The sequence below is a fragment of the Diabrotica undecimpunctata genome, chromosome 9, assembly GCF_040954645.1.
Source record: "Diabrotica undecimpunctata isolate CICGRU chromosome 9, icDiaUnde3, whole genome shotgun sequence".
NCBI lineage: Eukaryota > Metazoa > Arthropoda > Insecta > Coleoptera > Chrysomelidae > Diabrotica > Diabrotica undecimpunctata.
The window spans coordinates 6981182-7003334 of record NC_092811.1 but is presented as its reverse complement, the minus strand read 5'-3'; the positions used below and the strand labels follow the sequence as shown (position 1 = coordinate 7003334).

Here is a 22153-nt window from a genome sequence, read left to right as displayed (position 1 = left end):
ATTTATATATTGTTCTTGACTTGGAGGAAATATCATATTGGTGGAAGATGTGCGTTGGTTTATTTGCACATATTGTACATACTTGGTGGTTGTTAATTTGTCGTTGACCATGTGGGTTGTTTGGAATCTGCATTAGTGGGTAACAATTTATTTGGTTTGGTAAATACTGCATAATCAAATCAGTTAATAAAACAAGTACGGTACAACCTAGACAGTTTAAACCATAAGAGTGTAAAGCTACTGTATAAAAAACGATTAGACCAAAAATTAGAAATGGTTAGTTTTGAAAATACCAAAGAACACTACGAACACATCAAAAGGTCAATTCATTTAGCAGCAGAAGAAGCACTGGGGAAATGTGACAAAAACCATAAAGGAATAAAACCGTACTGGTGGGATGAAGAAACGGAGAAGGAAATTAGAGATAAACGTTGGAAATACCAAACATTATTAACAACAAAAACAGAAAGCGATAAAACAATTTACAAAGAAGCACAAGCCAAAGTAAGAAAAAAGATAACTCAAAAAAAGAGCGAATCATGGGAGCAGAACTGCCAAAAGATCAACACCTACATAGGAGGTAGAAGAAGCACAGAGAGTTGGAGATAATTAAAAGAATCAGAAATAATAGGAAAAAAGACGTTATATCACCAATAACAACAGAAAAATGGGAAGAATATTTCACGAAATTACTAACAGAACGAAGACAAGAATTGACTAACATGGAAGACAACACGATAGGTATACGTATAAATTCATCGCCATTACAAATAAGTAAATCAGAGATGGAAGAACTAACCAAATCCCTGAAAAATGGAAAATCCCCTGGTCCTGGTGACATCCCTGCAGAATTAGTGAAAGCCGACACAGACAAACTCCAGGAACAGTTAAGAAAACTCTTTCAAGACTGCTTGAATGGGGCCGAACTACCAAAAGAATGGAAATTATCTATCATGTCAAGTATCCACAAAAAGGGCAGCAAGGATCAATGTAAAAATTACAGAGGAATTGCGGTAAACAGGACAATAAATAGGATGTATGTGAAAATTATTAAGAACAAAATACAAAATGACTATAGAGATTACGAAGCAGAGGAGCAAGCTGGTTTTAGAGCTGGGCGATCCACAGTAGACCACTTGTACACTATTACGCAAGTTATTGAGAAAAAAACAGCCGTCCATAAAAGAGTTCACCTGGTGTACGTAAAATTACAAAAAGCATATGACAGTGTACCCCTCAGTAAACTATGGTCCACCCTACAGCAAACCAACATTAAGCATGGTCTTATCAAAGCAGTCCAAAGTCTGTATAATGAAACGACTGCAACAATTAAAACTGGATCAGTGATATCTGAGGGATTTAAGGTCACGAAAGGACTTAAACAGGGTTGCTGTATTTCGCCTACCCTTTTCAAAATTTATCTGGAACAAGCACTCAAGCTGTGGAAAAGAAAATGTAATGGCATGGGAATCCCTCTCAATGACGAGACTAGACTGTACACCTTATGTTTCGCTGATGACTAAATACTGATTGCTCAGGATCATGACGACTTAAGTTACTAATAGAAGAATATAACAAATCGGGTCTCGAAGTCAATATTAAGAAAACTGAAACCATGTGTATTGTAGGGACAAAGCAGTCCATTATATTAGACGATGGGGTAGAAATTAGAGACTATGATGAATACAAGTACCTGAGTATGAAGATAACTTAAGATGGAACACTCGATGCTGCTATAAAAGACAGAAACATACAGGATAGAAAAGCCATATCCATGATGAACGGCATTCTGTGGGACCAAACAATATCTAAAGCGAACAAACATATACAATACCATACTTAAAAGTGTAATGACATATGGCAGTGAAGTTTGACCAATGAAACAAAGAACAGAGAAACTGTTACTAGCAACAGAAATGGACTTCTGGAAAAGAGCAGCAGGCAAATCAAGAGGAGATCGGATACCAAATGAGAGAATACTAGAAATGATGGGAATCAAGCATAGTTAATATGGTACGGCCATATACAGAGAATGCCAGATGACAGGATTCCGAAACAGATTTTGATGTGGACACCACAAGGGAGAAGGAAAAGAGGAAGGCCGAGAAGAAGCTGGAGAGAGGGAATTGAAAAAGAACTAGAGGAAAGAGAAATCCATCCAGGCCTATGGTTAAATAGAGAAGAATGGCGGTTAGGAGTCGGAAGGCGTCGGAGAACGCTGTAAACCGATAGTAGTAGTAGTAAATACTGTATTGGTATTGGCTGGCTGTTTACATTTTGCATTTGTTGGCTAATTATATAGTTGCAAAATCCTGTTTAATTCGAGAAATCGGTCACACGGTGATAAAAAAAACATTTTAATCGTCCACTCGGTTTGGAGTCTCGATATGAACTAAGAAAATATTGAAGAGATGTCTAGCAGCGAAAAGAAGAAAAGAAATACACAGAAGAAAATGGTTAGATGCCCGCTATAGAAAAATATCTAAAAAATCTAAATGTGAGAGAATGAGAAACCAACGCTCTGGATAAGGGGTTGGAAGAAAATTGATCAGAGCCTCGTGCCTCTGTGGACTGTTAAAAAAGTCGAATTAGGCCTCTACTTCATATCTTTTGTCAAAATTTGATGTAGGGGCTTAACCATAACATCAAGTTTGAATACGAATATATCTTATTAAATTTAAGCAATTCTTCAATTATATACTTATAATTGAAGAATTATATAAAAATATAATAGATATAGAAAATATAGATACACAAGTATCTCTGGTATTACCCTTGCACCACATATTTTCGCCAGAGTAAATGAGTAGTACAAATCATATTTCTACCTATTTACGTCTATACTTGTATTTTAATAAGTAATGCATAGATGGCTCTGATATTGGAACGTTTACTCAACTTATAAACATTGTAGTGGTACAATATTTCTACCAGTGGATTCTAGTGCTAGTGTGCTTCTTTATTGCAATTAGCACGTCACCCACCATGTATTTTGTTATTTTTTATTTAAAATTTGACGATTGAGAAGTGTTATAAAAAAGTGTAATTTTGTTTATAATTCTAGAACAACGGGATCTAAGATATCTTGGACAACGTAGGATGTATTTTCTTTAGAATGTCTATCAATCCTTCGATATTTTCGAGTAAGTTCTGGCGGCACTGAGAGGATCTGAAGAACCATGCGCATTTTCAAAGAAGCCAATAAGTTCTTCCTGTGTTAAGTATCAATTGTTGGTGTTTTCTTTGAAGAATTGTTTGATGCATTTGGTAAGATCTTCTACTAGGTTTCTGTTGTTTCCTTGTTAAGTTTTTGGTTTTTTACTTCGTGGCTTCGTGGCATTTTCGTTATTTCTTATTTGGGGGATATTATTTCAGATACGTTTCGTTTCTAGACTACGAGGTAATAATTTTTCTGGACGTCTCAGCCTCAGTAAGAGAGGATTGTGTAGAGGAATTTATCGACAAATCAGCTGATTGTACTACTATAGTTTCTACTGTAGTTTCAGTTTCAGTAGGAGAGGATTATGTAGAAGAAATTGTCGAAAGGGGAGCTGATTGGTGTACTTCCTGTAGAAAGTTTAGATAAACAGTATTTTGGGTGTTGTTTGAAGGAGTTTGATTTTTTTTATTAGAACACTGAGATGCAAAATTTCCTTCCTGCTTACATAAGTAGCAAGATTGCTTTTCAATGGAAAATAAAATTCGATAGTTGTTATCCTCATGGTTAATTAACACAGAATCGGGTAATTTGTCTAAGTTAGTTGGCGCTATAAAAGTGTATCGTCGAAAACTCAAGATATACTTGAATTTGAAGTCCCTATCCTAAGAAAGTCAATTGAAGTTATTACGTGTATACCTAAGTTTTTCAGTTGTTCTTCTATAATGCTGTGCGGGATACTTGGACATACGTTGGAAATAATCAATCGTTTATTTAAAGTTATTAGTCCTCGGGCTTGAATACGTTCTTGATTAATTACTACAATCCCATTGTCGTTTGCTATAAACCCATCAACTGTCTGTACACTGGTAAAGAAGATACAAAGAAGATCGTGTATAATTTTAGAAATAGAATGTATTTTTCTGGGATCCACTTTACAAGTTACTGCATTAAGGTAAACTTAAATATTAGTGTTTAGAAGTGGGTAAAGTAGAATTGCTTGTTTTTTGTTTGGAAATTTATTTATAGGTTGATTAAGAGCTGTAGAATATAATGTTAATGGTTGGTTCACAAGTAGATTACCAGAACTTTTCATGGTGGAAGTTCCGCTGCTGAATCCATTTCCATGTTAGGACTAAGTAACCTGAATACAGCCCTGTTGCTTATAATGGATCATTACCGAAAGGACTGGCAATTAACCTCACGCCAAATTGGCGAAATAGTTGTTTACCCTTGATTTGTTATAGATGAATAACAAATTCACAATTTTACACTGCACCTTTGTTTAAATTTTATACAGGGTGAGTCATGAGGAACTTTACATACTTCTACCATATGTAGAGTCCCTCAGGGAGCATATCATGTGGCCACTAAAAAATGTCAACTCCTCTTCTTTATTAATTAACAGGGTGATTTGTGTAATTGACCATTTATTTCATTTTACTGTAGTGTTTATACGGCTTATTTGATTATTTTTAATTTTTGCATGATACAGTACACTACTTCAAGCATTCGACTGGTATTAGCTAAACTAAAAAATTCCAGGACTGGCTTTGGAAAAATTAATTTAAAGATTCGTATTAAATATTACACCCTGTAAAAATTTTTTTTTGAAATGAAATAATTGATTTTCAAACTACATAAATAGCCAATGAAAACGACATATGCGACAATGTTGTCGCACTTTTATTAAATTTTTAGTGAACGATCAAATCTTACCAAAAATAGAACAACCATAATGAAGTATCAAATTATAAGGTATTAATTTAAACAAATGGTATAAATTTCAAACATTTTAATTAAAATGAGTTCCTACAACATAATCTAATACGTAGAAAATTAACATCTTTACTGTCACTTTGTATTATCTCTACGATAGAATCAATTGTTTTTCAATTTTAAATTTTTACTCATAGATCGTATTGGGGCATTATTTTCGATAAATAATAAATTAAATTGATTAAAAAGTCAAACCTCTTGTATGTGTTAGTTTTTGTTGATTGTAAATGATTAAAATTTTATGTCAAATAATAATACATTGCATCAACTGTACTAAATAAAAATAAATCTAAAAAAGTTTAAAATGAAGGTTGGCGTTGACCGTTTGACGTTTCTTGATATTTTATACCCATTGTCATTATTGTCATTATCAATTGTAATTTATGTGTACAAGAATACATATTTCTTCTGTCATATCTACGTTAAGTACATTGTGTTAGTTTTGGTAGAGCTTTTGTTACTTTCGTTCAAAATGCCACATCAGTTTTCGACCACAGAATATGCAGACATAATATTTGTTTATGGATTCTGTAATGGGAATGGTAGGGCTGCTAGTAGAGAATATCGCAGGAGATTTCCTAATCGTCGAACTTCCAATCATCCAACATTTGGGTCAGTTTTTAATTATTTGCGAGAAAATGGCACTTTTCCTAGTGGAACAACAGAGCGACATGTAGATGAAGCGCAGGAAGATGACATTATGGACGCCGTTACTATGAACCCTACAATACGCACTAGACAAGTAAGTCGAGAACTCAATGTTACTCAATCAAAAGTAAGTAGAGTCTTACAAAAAATAATCTATACCCATATCACATTCAAATGGTTCAGCTACTACATGCTGAAGATGAGATCGATAGGTTGGAATTTTGTAGATGGATTAACAATAATCGACCAACGCTATACAGGACACTATTTACAGATGAAGCCCAATTTACCAGAGACGGGATAAATAATTCACGAAATTCACATGTGTGGGCAGAAGAAAATCCCCATGCTATTCGAGAACGTCGTTCTCAGTTAAGGTTTTCGGTTAACGTGTGGATTGGTGTCATAAATAACCAATTAGTAGGTCCTCACTTTTTTGATGGTCCTTTAACAGGGCAGGTCTATTTGAACTTTCTACAAAATATTTTGCCGAATTTGCTTGCCAACGCGAACGTTGCTATCCGAGGGATTTATTTTCAGCATGATGGGGCACCCCCACACTTTTTACTGGCAGTGAGACAACATCTCAATAATGTTTATGGCAACAGGTGGATAGGACGTGCAGGTCCTATTTCGTGGCTTTCAAGATCCCCTGATTTCAATCCCGTTGATTACCATATTTGGGGACGATTGAAGCAACTAGTTTACGCAGTGAATGTTAATAACCGACAACAATTAATTGATAGAATTATACATTGTTGTAATACTATTAGAAACGATCCCCAGAGTATCCGTAATTCAATACGTCAATTAACAATTCGGCAACAAAAATGTGTACAGGCTGCAGGGTTCCAATTCGAAAATCTATTTTGAATTATTTTTATTTTGTTACCATTATTGTATCTTTTCCCGTTCTAATTTATGGGTTTATCATAACTATATACCTACATATTTTTAGTTTTTTTTTTTTAAATTGTTGTTCGTTATTGTTAGTAGTTACTGTTTTTTGTTGTGCAGTGACTCAGTTTATCATTTCAATTAAAATGTTTGAAATGAATAACATTTGTTTAAATTAATTACCTTATAATTTTATACTTCATTATGGTTGTTCTATTTTTGGTAAGATTTGATCGTTCACTAAAAATTTAATAAAAGTGCGACAACATTGTCGCATATGTCGTTTTCATTGGCTATTTATGTAGTTTGAAAATCACTTATTGCATTTTAAAAAAATATATATACAGGGTGTAATATTTAATACGAATCCCTAAATTAATTTTTCCAAAGCCAGTCCTGGAATTTTTTAGTGTAGCTAATACCAGTCGAATGCTTGATAGTAGTGTACTGTATCATGCAAAAATTTAAAAAATCAAATGAGCCGTATAAACACTACAGTAAAATGAAATAAATGGTCAATTACACAAATCACCCTGTTAATTAATAAAGAAGAGGAGTTAACATTTTTTAGTGGCCACATGATATGCTCCCTGAGGGACTCTACATATGGTAGAAGTATGTAAAGTTCCTCATGACTCACCCTGTATATAAACAAAATTCTTAATTTAAAACAAAAAAATTTCTAACTTTTCCTACTCTATCACTTGCTTTTATACAAAAGGATATTTTAGAGAAAATCTCATCAGCTTGACAAACTAACGTAAACCCTTTTATCTGAAAAACTATAACGCAACTCCTGTGTATTTTGTTACAGGTTTAGTGCAGGATTTTGCTTCACGGTGGTCTATGCAGCCTTACTCACGAAAACCAATCGAATATCCAGGATTTTTAACGCCGGCAAACACTCCGCAAAACGACCAAACTTCATATCACCCCGTTCTCAGCTCGTAATATGCTTCGGATTAGTCGGAGTGCAGGTAAATATTTACTAATTTTCTGATATAATTCTAGATTACCTTCTGTGAGAAATAAACAGTTTGGTGAGGAGTTCACTGAAGTTTTTGTTCAGTGAACGTTGCAAAATAGATATTAATGAGGGTCTAAACAGTTAGTTGCTTTATATCACCTTATTTGGGTTTTAGATTGAGTTTATGTTTAAACCCCAGAAGGTTTTAGGTTGTGTTATATGTTAGTTTGACCATGTAGTTTAATATTCGAAATAATGGACGATGTTTTAATATTAACCATAGTAAATGTTTTGTTGTCAAATTTAAATAGACTCTAAAAGCGATTTATACAGTTTTAATTGTCGCCAAAATGTATAATGTGTACTACGTTGGGGATCACAGTTTACGATTCTTGTAGGAGTCATTGAAAAAACAATACTTGGGGTTCCTGTAAATTTGATTTAATATTGTTCTGAAGCTATTTTCTTGTGGTATTTTAAAGTAATTACTATTTAAATGGGAATAAGCCACAATTGAAGGTTAAAATAAGTTTATTTAAATAAAAATTTTATATAAACTTACTTTAACCTTAAATTATGATTATTCCCATTTAAATAATAACTGATTTTTTGAAGTTATACTTCTATACGCGCGCTCCACGTTGGAAATTTGTATGGGAGTGAATCTGTGAAATCATTACATATGTAAGATAATGAGTAAGAGAGAGACTGAATTTTGTAGAACTTTGTAGAAATAGCAATTGATTTTAAACAAATTCTAGAAGAGGGAGAAGAAATTAGAAACAATAATAATTATACTACATTTAATAGTTAAGTAGTAATAGGAAAAAATAACTTTTATTACTATTGATGATGACTTTTCTTTATAGACAAGATTCGCTACTGAATAATATTCTAAATCGATAAAACGTGGCTTTCCGGTTATTTCATGAAGAATGTTGACAACTTCGTACTTGATGTAAAATTCATCAGTTCAACAAACCGTCTAAACCTTTCGCAAATAAACCGAATACCTTAAGGCACCGACGCCCTAACGACACCTGCCAGTTTCCCATCAAATTTACAGCCGGCTGATTTTATCATGTGACACAAAAAATAATTTCTTAATGCCTTCTTGCCGGAAATCAATAATTCATTTATTGAGTAAACGAAGTTCCACTAAATTAGGATAATGGAATATTCGCCCGGCTTATGACTGCGGCTGCAGTTCATTAGGGCGCCTTTAAAGGGATAACAGAAGCTAAGCCCCATTATGTATACTATAAATATTCGTTAGTGAAAAAAATTAACCTATTTCTCTTATAATTAGATTTAGATACGAAGTTAAATAACAAAAATCACTTGTAGCGCCACTGACTGGAATCTATGATTTTGACATTAGTAGCAGTTGAAAACTAATATAAATATGTTATAATTGACATTTAATATTATTATTTTGCTGTTAACGGCTTAAATGCTGTTTCCTTATATTATAAAATCTGTTTCAATATTGTACAGATTCAAATAAAACTTTTCTGTGTAAAAAACCCTTAAATATTTGATTATCACTTTCACCCAATTATAATTGAAGGAATACTTCTCTGCCATCCGGGCAGGAGATAGATCTACTTCAGGAATGGCGCACCTGCCCAAGCGCACATGTCCAAACCCAAAGCGTTCCCATCTCCACCCTTTTCTCTCCCCCACTTCCAAACCAACTCGCCAACACGAACTAGACAAGCCTTAATGGCTAAAGCCCCAGTTATTTTCCATGAAAGACGAAATTACTGAAGGGCCCTCAGTCTCCGGCAGCTCAAACACCCCCAACCAAGGTAGTGGTTGGAACAGGTTTGGAGCAAAGGGTGCTAAGAATCCCCGGAAAAAATCAGGCTACTATAAAGAACGACAAATGCATATTACTGCATACAATGTTAGAACTCTTGTATCAGACCAGAAGATGATGGACCTGGAGGAAGAGCTGAAAAACATAAAATATGACATCATCGGCCTCAGTAAAATAAGACGAAGAGGAGAAGCCCAAATTACTCTTAAATCAAAGATTTAAGTACTGGGAAAAATTTGAAAAATATTTAAAATAGCTTCAAAACAATATTAAAATACTCTTAAATTAGGTCACGTATTTCATTTTAGAGGTGAAGAAGACACTTTAAATGGTAAAGTAGAATTCATTATACATAGAAAACACACACAAAATATAGTTAAAATTATCAGCATAAGCTTCAGGATTGTATATCTCTTCTTCAAACTAAATGCAAGATATATCCTTAAAGTAATCCAGACATAAGTAATCCAGCGACTACCCACTCGGATACCCACCCAAGTCCGCTTGGGGCTAAAAATAAAATATTATAAAACTATTACAAAAATTCTTCTATTACAAAAGTCCCTTCAGCGAAATTATTTTAAGTCAAAAAGATTAAATAAATCAAAAATAAATATTTCGACTTCGAAAATACCTGTAAAATAAAAGACAAAATATGAAATTATTCTAAGTCCAGCTAGGGGACTTCGAAAAAATCCTGCAATAAAAAGGATAGCGGTTAGGTAAAAGTAAAAGTCGAGTTTCTGGGAACTAAATCAACCAGAAGGTTTCTAATGCCAAGAAGGCTGGTTCTGCGGATCCCTGTCCAGACCAGAACGAATTTTTGGTTATAAAATAAAAATAAAAACGTTTATTGCCCTAATAATATATATAATTCACACTTAAAGCTAACTTAAGATATCATAGTCTTCTTTCTTGACGTCCCGCTGTTGCACCGCCTGATGTTGATTTTTCTTCCTCTCGGTTTCTGGTTTCTAACCACCTGGCTAGACTCTGATCAGATGGTCGATCAGTCTAAGAGTTTGTCTAAACATCCTCTGGGGCCGATTTTTCGCGAGGATGTCCCTGGTCTTTAGAAGTCTTCGTGTAGTAGAAGTATCTGGTAGAAGTATCTGGTCCTTTTCTCAGCCACCTTCCTCAGTGGTGTATACTGGAGCCGTTCTTTGATGGTTGCATTGGATATTCTTTCTTCCCATGCTGATCCGTCGATAATCCTGTAACATGATGTTTCTGTAGCTTCAAGTCTCCTCTAGTTACTATTCGCTATGGAATTCCAAACTGGGAATGCATAAAGTATAACCGATCTAACGTAGGCCTGCTATAACTGAATCTTCTTTGTCTTTGTTATTGGACTGGTCCTGAAAATATAAGAAAGTATTATTTTTTTAGCAGCATTCGCTTTTACCTTGATTTTTCGTGTATGCAACTGGAAGTTTAGTCTTTTGTCGAGGTGGACTCCTACATACTTGACTGACTCTCCCGATTGGATCCTGTTTCCCCCTACTGTGATTTCTTGCACTAGTGGATTGTTTTCCTGTGTGAACATGATGAATTGTGTCTTCTCTGCGTTGATGTTGATCTTCCATTTATCCGTGTATTATGTAATTTTTCCAAGGTGATTTTCCATATTTCCGATGATTCTTCTGTTATCCTTTCCTGTTGCATACACTGCTGTATCACCTGCGTATAGGGCTGTAGATGTTCTTGGGTCTATTGGTATGTCTGAATCAAATATGTTATACAAAATGGGCGAGAGAATACTGCCCTGTTGCATCCCTTCTTGGATTTCTTGAATCATCGACATCTTTTGGTCGTTTGGTCGGTAATATATGTCACATATGTTAACTAAATATTGAGGTGATCCAGCTCTGTCCATCTTGAAGATTAGTGCCTTTTTCCAAACCGTGTCGTATGTTTTTCTATCTCCAGTATGGCCATTCCTGTTCTTTGTGTTCTGTTAAACCTTATCTTCGTGTAGTTGATAACTCTTGCAACTTGTAGTTCGCAGTTTCTTCTTTTTCTGAATCCGAATTGTTTCTCTTGGATGATTCTTCTTCTTTCTGCGTGTTTCATTAGTCTTTTACACATGATTTTTTTCAGGATTTTCCAATTGTTTCTAGGAGAGATATAGGCCTGTAGCTTTCCGGTCTTCTTCCATCTTTCCTTGGTTTTAGTAGAGGAATTATCTTGGCGTGTTTTCAGTTACTTGGAAAATGTCCTTTTTCCATTGAAGATATAGAACAGTTGTACTATTATCTTCTTAGGTAGTTCCTTAAGGATGACGTTGTGTATTCCTTCTGGTCGTGGTGCTCTGCTTCCTTTTAGTTTTCTGATGATTTTGGCGACTCCTGGTTTGTGTAATCCTTGAATTTTTGGCCGTTGTGCACCTATATTTATACAGACTTAATTAGGTCACCTGCTTCATGGCGCTCTTCCATTGGAGCTTACACAACAGCCAATACTTAATTTCGGATAATACTATTGGCTGCAATCGTAAAGCCGGAATTGATCTATTGTTGATACACGCTTCCTTGGAGGTCGGACTAAAAATTAATATGAACAAGACGCAAATAATGACTAATCTGATGCTAAATCGAAATATTGCTGTCGATGGAAGGGATATTGTGCAGACTACTAAGTACCTAGGGCATGAAATTCTATTGGGCAGAGTTAACCAGATGGCTAATATGTTTTGGTTTATTATCCTTAATACGAATCATGAAAATGTTCATAAATCCACCGGATTAACTGTATTTATCTTGGAATAATAAATACACTATGGACATTTCTGGAATTAATATTTTCTTAAGCGCTTGTAAATTAAAACTGCAAATTGGTATCCAAATCATTGTTTCTCTTTATTTTCCCAAATGCACTTAAGCATATTAAAATACAAACGAAGCAAAAACTTTCTGTTGGCATAAACTTAATTAAAAGAAGTCCGCTGCTGGGCACCACCACCACAAGTCGAATTTCACAAACGAAATTCGTACACAGCCAACCGAGTTCTGGAAGTCGGTATTTACTTTTCTTGAAAAACTAGTTGTATATTTATGAACTTTGTAGTTGGTGAACGTAAATAAAAGTTCTTGTGTTTTTATAATTTGAGTTCTGCTGTTTTATTCGGTTTAATTAAATACGGTTTTAGATAAGCACCTGGAGATAGTTGAATTTTCATAATAATAATATACTTGTTAATTATTGCATTGTAAATAGACGCTGTTATAAACTCTACTTGTATTTGTTGTACGGTGAATTGAGTAACTCTACACTGGATACATCCGATTTCAAGGCAGAATAAAAGAAGAGGGATATAATAATAGACATACATCATAAAACATACACAATCGTTCATGTTCTAATGCCGTAGTTAACCATTTATATGACTACATCTTCTGTTTTCCCATTGGTTTGGTTGCGAAGCTAAACTCCCCTTCCAAAGTTCGATTTCCTATTAGGGAGTTATATTTCAGTACCTAGTTTGTAACGAAATATTTTGCCTACCTCTTAGGGTATAATTATAGGGGTTTGAAAATTGGGACAGAAGTTACTGGGGTGGAGATAGGGCAAGCAAAATAAACGATACTGTGCGAACGGCACTCAGGGCTTATTTGGAGAGCTGGGTCGTGGATAAGTGAATGGCAAGGGGGATGGATTGGGGCAACTGCAAAACTGAAACAAATGGATACTTACATAAATGTCCTGGACAAATAGAAACAACAAGAAAGACCTCTAGCTATTTGAAATAAGGATGCAGCTTCGAAGAATCCTAATCTAGCTGGATAAAGGAAAAAAGGCTCTTCTTTCCTAAAATAAAGAACACAAACAGGGATTAGGAGATATTTCTAAAATAAACAAAATGGTTCAGAAAGATAAATTAAACAATTATTGCTGTCTCAACACAAACAGCTTCAAAATATAAAATGGTACAAAATATATATGATATAATTAGTTACAAAAATTTATACCAAAAATAACAAAGAAAAACTTACATGTGTCCTATTTATTTACAAGTGGTCATTGCTACATAACAAATGTTATTGGGCTATAACTGTGGCAAATAAAAAGTTATTACAAATAAAGAACTATCTTTTTAAATACAATTATTCATAAAGATCAATCTTTTTTTAAAAAACAAAACAAGCTAATGTCGCAAAAATAACGATCTGGCTGTCATATGTCAATATTAAATCTAACAGAGAACATCAAAATGACAGCATAGCCACACCCTATGATTAACAATAACAATTAATAAAACCTTTTATTTATATTATTTATTATTTAAATCATTAAAGCAATTATTATTTTTTTTTTAATTGTCTGTCGCTACTTCAAAATAAAAACACAAAAAGTTACCTGATTTCACTAAAAAACAGCACTAAAGTTTCCGAGAATTAAACTGGAATATACTGGAATTTCTGCTATACAAAAAGGACTGCTACAAAGAGAGGGAAAAACTAGAAAAGGCAGTTATTATGCAAGTTAGAAAAAAAAATAAATGCAAATATTAAAACCTGTGGTTTGGCAATTTTAAGTGAATATGGTCTTAAATTGTTTGGAACTGTAATAAAAATCTTCTCAGAATTGTTTTTAGATGTATTTAGACACCCAGGAACATAACACCACTTATTTGGCTTCATTATCAGTGATTAAATACTTAGAGAACTGCTTACACTTCGTAAATACGTATACAAAACAAGTTGTCGATACGACTGCTGACGTCACACACCGTAGCCTCGCTGCGAGGAGCCGTTTTTCTAACCTCCATCAGAATTGAAATTAAGAATTGATTTATCTTAAGAAATATATTTTTAAACAATTTTATATTTGCTATGTTTTTATATATGTTATAACCTATTGAATTTAACAATATTTAAAAATAAGTGAACATCCCTATTTCAGCTGGGTTTTAGGATCGTAAAACCAAGACGCAATATGTCAAGTACTTAAACGGAAATACATATTTCGGACCAGGGACGTCGTTAGAAATTTTTAACCAAAAAAATTTATTATGCAAATTTTTAAACACAAGAAATTTATTATGCTACAATTTCATAACTTCGTCTTACGACTCTTATTAGCTCCTCTCTGTTTTTTCACTATAGTATAGTCAATAATTGACTTTTGGTTTCTGGATATGACTTAGCGGTGCTTCGTTTTATAATAAGTTGTTTAAAATTTATAATGTGTCGTAAAGTTTTATTTTCCATTAGAAGAGATTTTTGTCACCTCAATGTCGTAAGTCTAATTTTTTTTATTTCTTTTTTTAAAATTTAATTGGGCCCAATGGAGAAAAAAAACATCAAAGACAATCAATTTCGTTGGAAATAAAAATTGCAATTTTAGATCGCTAAGGAAAAGGTGAAGGATCTACGGCAGTTATAATACATTTAATTTAGGTGAATCAACTGTAAGAGAAATAAATAAGAAAGTGCTATAAGCCAAATTTTTAACTTACTCAAGGGATGAATTATTAAAAAGAAAAGAAAGAGCCATCGCAATTTGCATGAAGGAACTAATTCAAAGAAGAGTTCCTGTAAGTGTTTATTTTATCCAGGAAAAAGCTCTTTAGTTTCATGAGTTAATGAAACACTCAGAGCCACCAACTTTCCCTTCCCAAGCTGGTAAAAAGTTTTCAGCTAGCAAAGGATGCTAATCGGCTAATTTCATAAAAACGAATGCATTTCATAATATCAAAATCACAGAAGAGTGTGCTACAGTAGATAAACCAGCAGCAAAAATATTTCCACAGGAGCTAGCGAAAATTATTGAAGATGGGGACTATTGAGCCGGTCAAGTATTTAGCGCTGATGAAACGGGGTTGTATTGGAAAAACATGCCTACCCTACTTACATCGCAAAGGATAAAAAAACTGCAATTGGACATAAAGCAAGTAAAAATCGAGTAACATTATTACATACTTTGTAGCAATACATCAGGAGATAGGATGTTGAAACCGATTTTAATAAATAAATCTCTTAGACCAGGTGCTTTAAAAGGCAAAGATTTACTTTACAAGTAAACTGGAAAAGTATGGAAGAATTAAGCTATTTTAAACAATTATTATGTATTTATATGGTTGAAATGTAAAATTTAGGATAGGATTAAATTTAAAGTATGTAAAATAAAAATTATTTCTTAGAAACAACGAGATAACGATGAAAAAATTAATTTTCGAAATAATTAACTACACTTAAAGTCACCTTTATAAACCATACGATTTTTAACTCATATTATCAACAAATAATTCAAAATATTAAAAAAAATCGTCTATGAAGAAAAAACATTTTCAAACTGTATATTCATCGACTACTACCCTCTAAGCTTCTTAACAGTGGCTCCATCCAATCAATACTTCATTTAGGACTTTTTATGTCACAATATTTTTTAGGTTGCTGTAACGATCAGTCTGGTAAATTTAAATCCCTTTTTTTTATAAAAAAACACTTATAATGACTAGAGTAAAAACAAATCGATAATAACAAGGACACATAGATAACGAGTAATCTTAAGAAACTAACTTAAGGACTCTTAATAAAGGATGGATTACTAATTTTATTCTATTATATTTATTTATTTATTATGACTAAAAAATAAACAATAACGTGCACGAAAGACAAGCTCCTCGATAATTTTTAATAACATTTGTAAATTTTGTATATTTTTATTGTATGAATACCACGATTTAGTAAAAAGTATCTCTGGATTACTTTTACTGCTCGATTATCTGGCATTCTTTTTAAGCAACTTAATTTTTATTAACCACGAACCAGCGCTACAATGGGTTGGTCCAAATATCTTTCTAAATCTTTTGCGATCAAAATAATCCCAATTGATTTTCATCAGTGCTTGAAAGGGTCCACATTTGACATACATTTATGATCACTGGTCCAATTATTGTTTTGTAGATTCTAAGCTTAGACTCACGATTTAGTAACTTACGTTTCATTAGGTCTTTGCATGCATAAAAGCACAGCTATCAGTCCGTGCTTGTATTTCTGGAGTGACGTTGTTGCTGTCATTTATTATTGAGCCTAGGTAGGAAAAGGTGGAGGCATATTCGTAGGAATAGTTGTTTACCTTCAGATTGTCATGTCGATTCGACTTTGCGCACTTAGACAAGAAAAGAGAGAGGTCAGATAATGATCATTTAATAAACCTTATAAAACTTTACTGAAACACTAGGTAAATCTACTAAAAAATATTTATAATAATAATAATAGTCTCCCGTTTTATACCGCTTCGCGGCTTTGGGAGTATAGCAGGGTAGTCTGCTATATCTAGGGCCTACGGTATGCAAGAAAGGTAACATGGCCAGTGCTACGCTTCAACCGCCTATTATTACCCCTGGTTTTACCCAAGGTACTCGTTTTATTCAGGCTGGGGCCTATAGACATTTTTAAAAATGTCTAGTTGTTCTTGCCGGCGCACAGTGTACGATTTGACTAATCTAGGTGGACAAAACTCTGAAACTCTCTTAAGTGATTCTAAATTACATTTTATGATAAAATCATAGTTAATTGTGGTAAATAAAAGGCATGACCAAATTTTAAATAGTTTTTATTGTTTTAATAGAAATTTTATATCTCTATCATGTCTAGAAAATTGTTTTAGTGGAAGTTTTCGCAACAACGATATATATGGATCAGATGATATTAATAAATATTTAATTAAGTCATAATTGCTTCGCTGTCTTGAAATTTTCATTGTATGTCCCAGTCTGACTCTTCTTATTTCTTTATTTTTAGCCTCGGATGCTTCTTCAGACATTTGCCCTACCGGTATTAGTGAATTTTTGATTATGTCTGCTCCATGTACCAATATTTTGTGAACAGTCACAGGCATGTTATACCATGGGTACAAACTTAAATATAGTTTCCTAGTCTTTATACAGTAGTTCTGAAATTTATCAGAGTCAATCTCATAACCAGACGCAACAGCTGCAAGAATCGTCCCAAAATTGTGAATGAGCCCTTCATTAAGGTTGATGATGCGTGCTGTGGTCGTATAATTATAAAAAAATGCTCTTGCGGTATTCCCATCGTTACTGGTACCAAATCCTGGTTTTACTTTGTCGATAATGAGACCCACTTCTTTAAATTTTTTCTTGATTTCGTCTTTCCTTGTTTTAAACATTTCTTTTTTATTGTCTCCTCTTACTTGCCACTCACAAAAATCTTGACGATAACTAATATTTAAAAGGCATTCCATCGTACGAATGTAAGCATGTAAGCTAGATATTCCAAACTGGTACATATTATCGTCTGGCTCTTTCGTTATTAATGCTGTATTCATTTCTTTAGATGTTGCCTTACAGATAAAACACCTTTGAGTTGATCTATTATCACTTAACACATTACACACTTTACCATCAATCATTGTCAGAATCATTTGATGCGTGACCGAGATGGTAACGCCTCGGACTTCTATAAGAGTTGGAACTAACTCTTGAATTTGACTTTCAATCGCTCTACATTCATCTTTTATCAGTGCTTCGCTTTCTTTCTTATAAATAAATTTGAGTACTCTACAGAATCTTGGTGATGATGGCCGAGGATTTTGCCATATGGTCTCTTGTAGATTGTTTACGAGTTTTATTGGAACTAATGAGATTATAAACATATATTCATCTGTGGTCTCTGGATCCTCAAACGGTTGCTTATATAAACTATGTCCTGATGAACCATCACATCCCCACTTATATATTAAAGAATAATTTTGCATGTTGGTGTCTAACCTTTCTCCTAGAATGTTCTTACATATTCTCTGTGCGGTATGATTAAGTAGAGCATCCAGTCTTACTTCCGCCGATATATCAGTCACTGTAATATTTTCAACTCGAGGATAACACTGCTCTTTTACCTTTGCTACGTAATCATAACATGGATACGCATTAAAACCTCTTTCTTTTGCCTCTTGTTGTACATTCTTATAAGATTGGACAGTAAAATTGTTTGCTATAAAAAAGGCCAAAGCTTCTTCAGGTGTATAGGGTCTTTGTTTCATTTGGACATCTAAATTTTTTCTTGCTTTCTTATATGTGGAAGCACGTTTTGGTGAGGCTGACGATACTTCTTCCATCAACATAGCAGCATTACGTTTGCCACTCGCTCGGACACTTAATTGTGCAGCAAACGATAATTGGTCTTTACTGTAGTCGCTAAGTAAATGTTGAATTTTCCTCTTTTTTGTCTTTTTGGAGCTATCCATAAAAGTTTTTTGAGGTCTACCACCACTAGTACTTGGTTTTGGAGATTGATTTGCTAATATCAGCATATCGAAAGTTAAATCATTATTTAACCATTGTTCGTATTCACTTAAAAACAAGTCCAGTCGTCTTTGCTTCTGATCCCATTTGACTCGAATTTTTTCGCATTCATTTTTTAAGAACACCTTTAACTGCTTCTCTTGTTCTTGATCAATATCCAGATCATCAAAACTCATCTTCACAAAGTTGATTACTGCATTTAATCGACCATTAGCCGGTATAGAACGCCAAAATTCAAATAATAATTTCCGCTTCATTTGGGCACCTGTAAACACAAACATAAAATATGTTAAAAAACGCAAGAAATATTAATTATACAATGTATTATGAAAGTGTACATAGGCGCCCATACCTATGAGCAGGGGAGACCATGGACCCCTTCTAGCTTTTCGGATGCTTTAAACTATATGGTTATCCAAAGTTTACAAAATATAATGTGAAACATCTTTACGTGTAGCCCCCTCTTAAATTTTTAATATGGGCGCCCGTGAACGTGTACGAAATAGAAAGTAGTTTAAGACAATAAGTACATACAGCTTTACTACACTTGACAACATAGCATATCTAAATGAAAGATACGTATGGCAAATGAATAAATAATTTTGATGACCTATTTTGTATTGAGTATTAAGACAAGTATAGTATTTAAAAATACATATCTGTTTATATTTTATTTACTAAATATGTTAAAAATCGCAAAATATCGCAAAAAACAGTAATTATATTATGAAAGTGTACTAAATAGAGAGTACTTTAAGATCATACCTACAGCTTTACTACACTTGACAACATAATATATATCTAAATGAATGTTACGTCTGACAAATGAATAAAAAAAATTTATGACCTATTTTGTATTGGGTATTATATATTTTCAAATGCATATTTGTTTATATCTGGTTCATTAAGTAAATGCATAATTACCTGTAGATGTCGAATCCATCATAAAAAATCACTTAAAATTGCACTGAAAACCAAGACACGTGTACACAAGTTAGCGTTAACGGTAATACTGAGCGGCCGATCGTCTACCTGAAAAAGGTGCAGGTAGTTTCGGCCATTGTTTCTAAAAGATCTGCAATCTGCACTTGGATCTAGGGATCCCACCTTAAATTTTTACCTTTACCATGCGATCTGCGCGATGCTCCATTACGCATATTATGATTTTAAAATTTTGGCTTGTGTTTTCAAGAAATAATAAATTGACAATTTATTTGAAAACTAGATTTAAGCTAGATATTTAATTAACCAATTATAATCTTTCATTTATGTAGTCTTATCGAAATTATGATTAAAATGATGACTAGCAAATCTCATAAATAAAAAACTTACAACTAATTCCTAATTTAAAAGAAAATTTTATCCTTCATATCATTCATAATATATTATCTTAATTTCCAAAATTCTTTCTTTCCTCTTTCAAAAAGCCTATTTCTTGTTTTATTTGACAAACATTGAGTACTTCTACTGGTTTTTTGTATGTTTCTTTACATTTTATTCCCACTACTAAATAGCAAAATCTTTTACGATGAATCTTTTTTAAACTTCTTTTTTAATTTAAATATTATGTTTATATGGGATTAAGCCACAATTTATTGGTTGTAATGAAAATCACATTTTTATTGAACCAAAGTTTGATGTTTTGAAATCGTTCTCAAAATATTTATAGAAATTTTGAACAACCTAAGAAAACGGCCAAGGATGGACCAAGGTTATTTTTATTGGTTATAACACAGTATAGACTATTTATACTGTGGTTATAATATGATGAGCATTGATCTCCTTTTTTAATCGGTAAAAGATACAGGTTAGGTTAGGAGAAACAAAAATGTCAAAGTCTTAAAATCATCTGCGTAATGGTGCATAGCGCATCTCGCATGGTAAAGGTTAAAATTTAAGGTGGGATCCCTAGATCCTTGTGCAATCTGCTGGGGTCTTTGTTTTGTATCATCAGTTAAAGTATGTATTTAAAAGTGAAATAGAAGTGATTAAACGTAGTTTTAACAATAAAATTTAAATACCTTTTGTCCACTTAGATTAGTCAAATCGTACACTGTGCGGCGGTAGGATTCGAACTCCGGACTACCGGCATACGAGGCAAGCATCCTACCGCTTGCGCTACGCAGGCCCAAAAATATTTATATATAAATATAATAAAATCATCTCCAAAAAGAGATTAATATGTCAGAGTGCAATTATATATTTAAAAAAAAATCTATTTATTGATATACAGTAGACTCGCGATTATCCGAGGTAATTGGGACCGTGACTACCTCGGATATGGAAAAAACTCGGTTAACACCGAGATTGGTTGCACTGATAGAAAAACACGTAAATAACTATAACTGTGGTAATTTTAATGCCTTAAAACTGTATATTAAAGATAAAAATATTTGCTTCATTCCTCTTTTTGAGGGGGCGATGTTGCGCCAACGTCGAAAATGAAGGACGTCTACTAGCAGCGATTCCTCTTGCTGCTCGATATTTACGAGAGCTGCTTCAAGGGCCTTCAACCCATCGTAATGAGAAATCTTTTGAGTAATCTCATCTGTGACTTTTTCTTCTTCATGGTTGATGTTTAGATCTAGATGGACAATTGCGTCATCTGCCAGTTCTATTTGGTTTCAACCAACCTTGGTTTCCGATTGGTTGTTCAACGGGTAATTGACTGGCTAGGTTGGTTATAATATCAACTTCACAGTCATCAGTTTCTTTTTAAAGGTTCAGTGTTTTGTTTTCTATCTGAAATAATTGTTTTAGGTCAGGTGTCAGGTAATTAAGACAAATAATTGTGTCAGGTCTTGTCCGCCGTGTATGTTAATATAGGTCTAACTGCTGCTTTATAGATTCTTGTTTTTGTGTCTTGTCTTAGGTATTTGTTCTTCCAGATTTCAAGATTGTGTCATTAAGAGATCCCGCCGCGTTACTTGCTCTTAAGCTTTGCTGTCGTACTTCTTCTTTAACATCTCAGTAACTAGTTATATCTATTTCCAGATATCTAAATCTTGCTTCCTGCTTTATTATTTTCCCATTAATTTTAATTTTACATTGTAGTGGGTATTTAGATGTTGTCATACATTTGGTTTTTCTGCTGATATTATCCTATTGTATTTCTTATCTGTTATATCGAAGATTTGTGTTAATCTTTGGTGCTGCGTCGTCAGCATAATATAATATTTGGAATTCTGTGTTTCCAATTCTGTAACCACGACCTTTACGTACTGCTTGCATTATTTCGTCGATTATTATCTTAAAGAGAAGTGGGCTTAATAAGTCACCCTGTCTGACTCAACTTTGTACAAGTATACACTGTGTTTGTTTTCCAATTATCTTTGCCTATAATCGATTATGGAAGTAGATGGTTTCGATGGTTTGTATAATATTGATTGGTACGTTTTTTTATACAGTAGGTGTAAGACGTCTTCAACTTGGATGCGATCGAAAGCCTTTGTCAGGTTTATAAAAGATAGATATGCTGGTTGATTGTACTCGATTGTCTTTTTTGTGATTTTTATTTGTCATGTATATATTTTACATGTTACATTTAAATAATATACGAGAAGGGATATTCTCATCCCATCAAACCAGCCATTCTAGGACACGTTTCGCTATTTT

The 22153-nt window shown here is 33.5% G+C and overlaps 1 protein-coding gene across 1 annotated transcript in view; it reads left to right on the top strand.

The window, feature by feature from the left end:
- mtt (mangetout) overlaps nucleotides 1-22153 on the top strand; it is a 750264-nt gene that overhangs the window by 719274 nt on the left and 8837 nt on the right. The window contains exon 11 of the mRNA XM_072543415.1: nucleotides 7296-7458. Coding sequence (XP_072399516.1) covers nucleotides 7296-7458 — 163 coding nt within the window. The remainder of the gene's footprint in view (nucleotides 1-7295; nucleotides 7459-22153) is intronic.